We start from the raw sequence: 9,508 nt of genomic DNA on the forward strand, positions 1-9,508 counted from the left end.
TCGGCGATGAGGCACTTCTCAATGACGTTGAAGCTGCACTGGTTGAGGATGAGGTAGATGGCCTTCATCTTCTGCACCTTCACGCGCCAGGCCGGCAGCGTCAGCACCACCTTCTGCAGCACCTGGGACAGGTACTGCTCCGTCTCCCCCAGCACCTGCCGGGGGGAGGGAGGTTCACAGGGGCAGACACCAACCCCCACAATATTCCAACACAGCTGGGGCCCCCCAGCCCAATATTTCCTCTCCACCCTGGTAGGGGCCTCAACTGCTGCCCATCTCCCTTACAGCCTGGGACCCTAACGCTGGAGGTCGTTGAGCGGGGAGTGTCCTCGCCCCCTCCCCCCCCCCCCGCAGCTCCCCCATCTCACTGCGGTGAGGTCGTTGACCGGGGAGTGTCCTGGGGGCCCCCCCATCTCACCGTGGTGAGGTCGTTGATCTGGGCGAGCAGCCCACTCAGCACCTCCAGCCGGTCGGCCTCCCTGTCGGCGTAGGGGTACACGTGGCAGTGGAAGCTGGGAAAGACACGCACAGGTGAGCGGGGGGCATGTTGGCGGAGAGGGGGGCTGAGTTGTGTGTGGGAGAAACCGAACAGCCTGGGGGGCGGGAGGGGGGGAGGAGGCACAAACGACTGCCATCAATCCTGTGCCTCCTATAGGCATGAGGAGTCGGGCCAGCCGGCTGGAGGGGGCCCTGGCACTCTGCTCCCATTCCCCCCAGGGAACAGCCCCACCAGGCGGCAGGGGAGGGGCTGCCCCCAAGACACCCCCCCGGACTCCTAGCTCCCCAGACAGGAACAAGAGCGGCTCCGGTGTGGCACCTGGACCCCTCACGCAGCAGCAGCAGGCGTATGGAGCGCCGGAGCTTGGGGCAGGAATTGCTAGGGGGGTGAACAGGCAGACAGATAGACGGCGAGGAGACGGGACGGGTGGGGGGCAGCACTCACCAGTCCGAGATTTTGCGGATTTTCTGTCCGATCTGCTCCCCCCAGTAGGAAATGAGGAAGATAACCCAGGTGATGCTCTCACCCTGCAGGGGGAGCACATTACCCATGAGCCTCAGCACAGCACAGGGGTGCCTACAAACCACCCCCACCCATGCTCCCGAGAAACCCCCCCAGCCCCACCCCACTCAGATCCACCCATGTCCCCTCCAGGTCTGCCCCCCTCACAGACACCCAGACCTGCTCCAACCCCTCTTCCCGCCCCGCACTCACCGTGGCTGGGTCCTCCATGGGCTCCGCCATCTCCACAAAGTTGGCGATGAGGTACCCGCGGCAGGCGCGCCACAGCAGCCGCTCAAAGGAGGTCACCCGCCAAGGGTGGATCACGCCCGCCACAAAGCTGGGGGAGGGGAGAGAAGAGAGAGCCAAGGGGGGGGGGGGGGGCTGGCATCCCAGGGCAGAACAGTCCCACAGCGCCCAAGGGCACCACGGCATCCATGGCACTACCACAGAACCCGCCGTGTCCCAGGCACAGCCCCGCTCTCCCCCTAATCCCCACGTTGTCCCAGATGGGGCCTGCCCCACAGCTGCTGCCCCATCTGGAACTCATCCCACCCGCTCTGGAACCGACTCACTTGACTTTGACATCGAGTCGCGGTGCCGTGGACGGGTTGAGCAGGGGCTCCTGGTCCGAGAGGGCGCGGGGCCGGGCGGGGGAGCCCAGTGATGCCTGCCACACAGGAGAGAGACCATCAGAGGAGCTGCCCAGCCCAACGGGGCCCCCTTCTTCCCCAGGCAACCGGCGCCACGGTGCCCCCCTCCTTACCTGGCAACCTCTCCGTTCTCCCCCAGGAATCCACCATTGGCCCACACACACCTGTGCCCAGCCCTGGGGGTGACCCGCTCCACCCCTCCCTGCCCCCCAACCTCTAGGACACCCACCCATCCCCTCTCTGCCTCCCAGATTCCCTTCCATTCTGCCCCTCTATACCTCAAAGTAGAACCCTGGAACGACCATATTCTCGACTGTCATATAATTATGATAAGTTTTGTACACAGTATGTCTTGTGAGGTATTATTTTAAAAATCTTGATCTGTTGAACATTAATCCCATTTGATTGTCTGTGCTCTCGTTGTATGTGAAGTTATGAAGCATTGCTACATGTGTTCCTGAAATAGTTGTGAGGTTGGGAGATGCCCCCAGCCAACCTTTCAATTGCAACAAAGGACCAGCCAGATGTGCTGATGGCCCATTAAAGGGAATCCACTCTCCCAACAGCCATCCCAGAGACTTCTCAGAAAGAGCATGTATGCAATGGAGACTGCTTGACCAATGGGGACTGCCTGATCCCCATGTCACAGCAAAGATCTTTCCAGCGAGCTGTAAGAGAGACAGTGGCATCATCACTTGGTCTCTTTCTTCCAGGTGTTGACCTGAGTTGGGAGGGGAAACGTCTGGAGGACAAAGACTTTGAACTGGGAAGGGTGATCCCAGGCTGGAAAAGTCCCAGCCTGTGCATTGAGGATCTGTAACCTGATTGTGCCATCAGTCAGGGTGAGACACTGCTTGATTCAAATCCTGTTTAGTTTGTAGAACTTAGATTGCAAATTTATTTTATTTTTATTTCTTAAGTAACCAACTTTGATCTCTGTGCCGGCTACTTATATTCACTTAAAATTGATCTTTCTGGAGTTAATAAATCTGTTTTATATTTTACCTAAAACAGTGTGTTCCGCTTGGGAGATCTCAGCTCAGGTTGCAAAGGCTAGTGTGTGTCCGCTCCACATAGAGGGAGTGACGAACTACTTAATGAACTTGCACTGCCCAAGGGGGCCTTGAACAGTGTAAGACATTACGGTCCTGGGATGTAGGGCTGGAGCTGGGGGGATCGGGGTGGGAGATCATGAGTGGCTGGGAGATTCATTCATAAATTAAATAAATAAATGGAGATATCCTATCTCCTAGAACTGGAAGGGACCTTGAAAGGTCATCAAGTCCAGCCCCCTGCCTTCACTAGCAGGACCAAGTACTGATTTTTGCCCCAGATCCCTAAGCGGCCCCCTGAAGGACTGAACTCACAACCCTGGATTTAAGCAGGCCAATGCTCAAACCACTGAGCTATCCCTCTCCCCAAACCCTATTAATGTAACTCAGCTGGGTGTGTCTCTGCCTGTGGATGGCTGTGTAAGTGCAGTGTCTGTCCAAGGTTTGTAGCATGACATCGGCATCACAGTGTGAGAGGCAACCCAGGTTGGTGGAACAGGGCTCAGAGGCCTCCCCAGTCCAGGTTACGCCCCAGGGACCCCATCACACCCTCCCAGCCCCCCAACCCCGGGACCCCATACTCCAACGATCCCCTCCCTGCCGCCCAGGCCTCTCTGCTCTGCCCCTCCTCTGCTCCCTCCAGCCCCCTCCTCAACCCCAAGGCCACTGCTCTGGCCCCGCACAAGGGCTCACCAGCTGGCCGGTGAAGCGCTGCCCCTCGCGCAGGACTTGCGCGTACTCCTGCATCTCCCGCAGGCGTCCGCCCAGCGACTCCCGGTTGCGGCTCACTTCGCGCAGCTCCTGGGCCAGCTGCTCAGACTGCTCCTGGATGTGCAGGGCATCACGGGGCAGAGGGGCCGGGGGGCTTTCAGGGCAGGGCCCCAGTGCCAGCCCTGCCTTCCGCAGCTCCTGGTGCAGAAACGCTGCGCAGCAGGGACACAGCGCCCATCAACACTGCCCGTGCATCGCCTGCCCCCATCGGGTACCCATCTGGAGACCCCCCTCTCCCTAGTTTCTGCAGTCACAGCCTTTGGGACACCCAGAGCACAGAGTTGTGTCCCTGACCATTTGGGCTAATAGCCATTGATGGGCCTATCCTCCATGAACTTATCTAGTTCTTTTTTGAATCCAGTTATATTTTTGGCCTTCACAATATCCCCCGGCAGCGAGTTCCACAGGTTGACTGTGCGTTGGGTGAAGAAATACTTCCTTTTGTTTGTTTTAAACCTTCTGCCTGTTAATTTCATTGGGTGACCCTTGGTTCTTATGAGATGTGAAGTAGTAAATAACACTTCCTTATTTACTTTCTCCACACAATTCATGATGTTATAGACCTCTGTCATATCCCCCCTTACCTGTCTCTTTTCCAAGATGAAAAGTCCCAATTTTATTAATCTCTCCACATACGGAAGCTGTTCCATACCCCTAATCATTTTTGTTGCCCTTTTCTGTACCTTTTCCAATTCCAATATATCTTTTTTGAGATGGGGCGACCACATCTGCACGCAGTATTCAAGATGTGGGCGTACCATGGATTTATATAGAGACAATATAATCTTTTGTGTGTTATTATCTATCCCTTTCCTAATGATTCCCAACATTCTGTCCCCTTTTCTGACTGCCGCTGCACATGGAGTGGATGTTTTCAGAGAACTATCCACCATGATAACAAGATCTCTTTCTTGTGTGGCAACAGCTAATTTACATCCCATCATTGTATATGTATAGTTGGGATTATGTTTTCCACTGTGTATTACTTTGCATTTATCAACAGTGAATTTCAGCTGCCATTTTGTTGCCCAGTCACCCAGTTTTGTGAGATCCCTTTGTAACTCTTCACAGTCTGCTTTGGACTTAACTAACTTAACCCCACACCACTGGGCCTCTGCCACCCCAGACCCCCTCCATCCCACCACTCCAGGCTCCCATCCCCACGTGCAGCCCCTGGCACCCCAGAGAGACCTCCTCCCTGCAGGGTTCCCACCTGCCCAGAGAGGAGACACCCTTCCCTCCCCACACAGACTCTCCACCACCCCAGAGCCTCCCCTCCCTTCCCTTCACCCCACGGTGTCCCCAATGTCCTAGAGATTCCCCCAAGTCTCCCTGTCCCCCAGAAGGAGCCCCTTCCCCCAGGGTGGCTTGGCACTCACTGAAGGTTTTCTCCATGTCCTCACAACGCCGCACCTCACCCACGAAGCGCCGCTGGAAGGCGTTGACATTGGGGTTGAGCTGGGGGAGCAGAGACAGCACATCAGAGCCCAGCTGCAGCCCACCCTGCACGGGGCCCCGACTCCGGGCAGCTAGGGTGGGACCAGCCACCCCAACAGCCCCAGCCCTTCGGTCAGGGACCTCAACTCCTGCCCCTATTGGGATCAGCCACCCAGTCAGGGACCCCGACTCCTCCTGCCCACCCCGGTAGGGACCAGCCACCCCAACAGCCCCAACCCCTCAGTCAGGGACCCCGATTCCTGCCCCTATTGGGACCAGCCACCCGGACACCTCCCCAGTCAGGGACCCCGACTTCCCCTACCCCCCACAACAGCGCCCCAGTGATGAACCCTAACTCCCACTGCCCCCCATTGGCACCAGACACCCTGGCTTCCCCATGCCCCCTTCCTCCCCTGCTCCGGGACCACGACTCTTCCCCTATAGCAGATGAGACGTCCCAAGCACCCCCCCACGGCCACTTCCCCCCACCCCAGCCAGTGACCCCGCCCCTCTGCTCCCCACAGGGGGGCACCACGTCCTGCCCTGCACATACGTCTCTGAACTCCACGAGCCCCCTCTCGCCCAGCTCGCTGACGCAGGCGTAGGCCGAGGCCGACTGCAGGAAGAGCTGGGCCAGGCAGACCTCCTCGCTGCGGAACATGGAGCCCATGGCGCTGCCGGGGGAAGGGGAGAGTCAGTCACCTGGCGGCGAGGGCAAGGGGCACAGAGACCCAGCCCCCCCCCCACTCCCCTCGGATCGAGACCCCTGCACCCATGGGGAGGGGGACTGGTGCGAGGGGCACCAGAAGCCACGCTGTAGCAGGCAGCCCAGGCGTGGGGACGGACTCCTCGCCTGGCAGGGAGGAGAAGAAGCGGTCTGTGCTGGGGGCAGGAGCTGGAGCCGGCAGAGACAGGCGGCACGGCCACGGCACTCCCAGCAGCTCTGAAGAAGGAGTGGGCACGGCCGGGAGCCCCCGCTCCAGCTGGGAGGAGGCAATTGTGGCTCAGACTCCAACTCCCCAACAACCCGGCCCAGCACCCAGACAGTCACACCGAGCTCCAGCCATCTATCCAGCTGGCACCTCGGCAGCCATACCGGCCCGCCGCTCACCTCAGGGACGGCCTTGCAGCTGCGGGGGGCACGCGGCGTAAGGGACCCAGCCAGGGAACAAGGATCCGCAGCTCTGCCCACGAGACACCCAGCAGCAGCTCGGCTGAGTCACCCTGGACTTTTTTAACCTCGGAGGTTGCAAAATAGTTTCCAGTAGCACCATCCCCCTCCACCCCAGACCAGCTCAGCTTCAGCCGCGCCTGAGTCAGGGCTGGCCGTGCCGCTCACCTTTGGGGCTGACATAGCCAGACGCCCATGGCCCAACAAGGGGTGGGGAAGGGCACATGATGCCCTTGCCGCCAGGCAAGCGATTTCAGGAGAAGAGGATCAAATGGGAGCACTAAGAGATCCGGAGCACCCTCCACGCCCCTTTGCAACTGGAGGGCAGCCGGGGCCCTGCAGCAGCTCTTAGGGCAGGGGGAGGAGGGGATCCAGACCTCAGGCTGGACCCAGCTCACTGCAATAGGGCCATGCCAACACTCCAGCTGAAAGCAGGGAAACACACGCGGCCTCGGGGAGGGAGTCCCAGTCCCTGCACAGGGTCCTGGCCGCACCGGAGTCAAGCAGCCACCCTGGCGCTGAACCACCCCCAGCCCACCTTGAGGCCTCACCCGCTACTGACTGCTGCAAACAGGACTCCAGTGGGATCCCCAGCCCAGGGGACATGGCTGCGCTGGGGCAGAAAGGCCCGTGTTTCTGAAGCTGCCACCAGTCTTGGGGGCCCAGCCGGAGGCGTTCAGGCTGGCTCTCCCTACCGGGTCCCCCAGGCGGGACTCGGCCCCTGGGCTACCCTGCGCCACTCCCATGCAGGGAGGCCCTCTCCTCTCTCCTTCTGCCTCTATGGGGCACCAGCGCTGCAGCTCCCCCAGCCTCACAGACAGGTAGGCAGCGCCACCGACTGTTCCCTCCAAGCTGGCTCCTTCCATCACCTCCCAATGACACTGGCCCAAGGCTGACAAGAGGACCATTACCCCATGGAGCAGCCCACGCTCCCAGCATGCACTGCTAGCCCAGGGGTCACACTGTACATGGGAGATGTTAGCGTGTCCAAGCCAACGTCCATCCCTTCTGGAACCAGGCACAGCTGGATTCGGGGACCCACAGAACCTGGCACTAGCCCCAAGGATACAATTAGAGCGGCCCATAAATGGAGCTCTCTGGGGGCCTGTCTACACTGCCGCTGGAGATGTAATTCATGAGCAGCTGTACACACCAGTGCAGGAACCTCTACCCGAGCGAGGAATCTCCCCTCCATCTGCAGGGTATGTGACAAAGTGGGAATTCGCTGTAATATTTTGAATGAAGCCCATGCGTGCCTCGGTTTCCCCCATATTTCATATTGTTACCCAGGGGGCGGGGGAAGGACTCTTTGCTCTCAGGACAGGCTAAGAGACCTGGTCTATGCTACAAAGTTAGGTTGAAGTAGGCCGCCTTGCATCGACCTAGCTGTGCATGTGTCCAGCCTTCGTTCCAGCGTGGCTGGGCTCTGGCTGACCAGAACGGTTGATGCTTTAACCTTCCGTTTTTTCTGCTGACCTAAGGCCACCCCATGCTGTGTAACAGGTGACTAATAAACCTGCCTGGTTTGCCAACCCTGCGTGTGTCACTGCAAACACTGGCTGAGGTGCATTAGTCCCTGAAGAGGGGCCTAGTCTCTCCCAGGAGTCCAGTTCAGCTGGACTCACCAGGCAAAGCTCATGCTGTGAAACACGAGTGCTGGAGCCCCAGAGGTTCCCCAGAAGGAGGCAGTGAGGCCTACTCCAGGCAGTAAGTTTGAGACCCCTTGGGGGTTGGACAAACTGAAGGGCTCCTCCTAGAGACTGTTCCAAAACTGGGGGCGTAGCACCGATGCTGTCGATCCGTGACAGCGGAGACGTTCCCTGCGACTCCCGTGGCATGGTCAGAGCACACGGGAGCCAGCTATCCTGGGCACAAGCCTCATATCGCCCCATTTCAACCGCACCCGCAGGCCAGCCCCTGTCTGGAACATGCCCTGCCCCATTGACTGCACAGGGAGGCAGCACCCCAACCACGCCCTGCGTAGCACTGCACTCACCGTAACCGGGCATTACGGAGCAAGGACACAGACCCACCTAGCAAGGGAGCAGGGGCGGAAGGCCGCCCCAGTGGGTAGCGTGCTCACCCGGACCATGGGTTCCAGTCCCTGCTCTGACACAGGAAACTGACAGCAATAGCTATTGGGGAATGGCTCCCCGCCGTCGCTCTGCTTTGGAAACGCAACCATTACCCAGAATCGAGTGACGTTTGCTCCAGAACAGAGCGCCATGGGGGTGGGGGCCACTATTCTGCAATTGCTCCAGCCATCAGCATCCCCATGTAGACAAACCCATAGTCACTGAGCCTCAGCACCCCTCTATCACAGGGGTCACAGCCCTGCCCTGCCGCAGTGGGGCAGGCACACACAGATGAATGTACTAACCGCCGTGGGGTGCGCGGACGCGACAGGGACGGGGCGGAGGCAGGCCCCATGGCGCTGCAGCCCTGTGCCGCGCTCAGCTCAGACGCAGCCTGGTCCAGAGCGGGACACGTGCCCCACCGCAAAGACTTGACTTGGGTTCTCGTTGTGTTGTTCCCAGTGCCCCCCAGCTCAAGGGGCCCCAGCCGCCCCAGGAGGAGAGGGGGCATCACAGCTCTGACTAGAGTGACCAGATGTCCCGATTTTATAGGGACAGTCCCGATTTTTGGGTCTTTTTCATATATAGGCTCCTATTACCCCTCACCCCGTCCCGATTTTTCACATTTGCTGTTTGGTCACCCTAGCTCTGACCGACCACCAGCTGTGGCTACCCTCGGCCAGACTCTGCGCTCCCGCTGGGACGGACCCAGGGCCTAGGTGCTGGAACTAGGGGTGCTGCTGCACCCCCCGCCCCCGGCTTGAAGTGGTTTCCATTATATTCAGGGGTGGGGGGACCTCCTGCACATCGGGGGGACCCCCTGCCTGGGATGTGCAGGAGCCCAGCTGTGCCCCAGCCCCACAGCTTCGGGAAGGGGGGGCAGTGGGTCACTCCGCTCCGGGGGGGCTCAGAGGAGGGACCAGCGACCCCCCCGAGCCCGGACGAGCCGGAAGTGGCGGCAGCAGCACGTGGAGCCAGGCCCTGCCAGGCTGCTCATCCCACCCTCCGCCCGCGGGGTGGGACCCGGCCCCGAACCCGCCTGGGTCCCGCCGCCGCCGGCAGCGGGGCAGGGCTGGGGGCGCCCCGGCCGCGGCTCCTACCTGCGCTGGGCTCCAGCTGCTGGTCCCGGCTGGGCTGTGGGGAGACGGGAGTCCGGGACTTCCTCTTCCCCTGGGCGGGCTGCTCCCGGGCCGGGTCAGACCCACCCCCGGCAACTCCCCCACTGCCAGCTGCAGCGAGCTCCGCACCCCTCCCTCGCTTCCTGCCCCCATCGCGCCCCAGCCGCGGGGGAGGGGGCACTGGGCGGGGAGCTGCCCCCCCCACTCCACCCGCCGAGCGTCACCCCCCCC

At 60.4% G+C, this 9,508-nt stretch overlaps 1 protein-coding gene across 1 annotated transcript; it reads right to left on the minus strand.

Annotated features, from left to right (window-relative positions):
* Positions 1-5: 5 nt before the first annotated feature.
* Positions 6-9,293, minus strand: LOC112110220 (V-type proton ATPase 116 kDa subunit a-like; the record flags this gene model as incomplete). Its single annotated transcript, XM_026663059.1, has 9 exons — positions 9,260-9,293; positions 5,467-5,587; positions 4,856-4,934; positions 3,399-3,628; positions 1,576-1,670; positions 1,214-1,340; positions 944-1,026; positions 419-512; positions 6-155 (listed from the first exon to the last, which is right to left on the minus strand). Coding segments are annotated over exons 2-9 (975 nt in total), but the record flags the coding sequence as incomplete, so codon positions are not given.
* Positions 9,294-9,508: the final 215 nt, after the last annotated feature.

The sequence above is a fragment of the Terrapene carolina genome, unplaced genomic scaffold (assembly GCF_002925995.2).
Source record: "Terrapene carolina triunguis isolate 2854851 unplaced genomic scaffold, T_m_triunguis-2.0 Scaffold32195, whole genome shotgun sequence".
Classification (NCBI taxonomy): domain Eukaryota; kingdom Metazoa; phylum Chordata; order Testudines; family Emydidae; genus Terrapene; species Terrapene triunguis.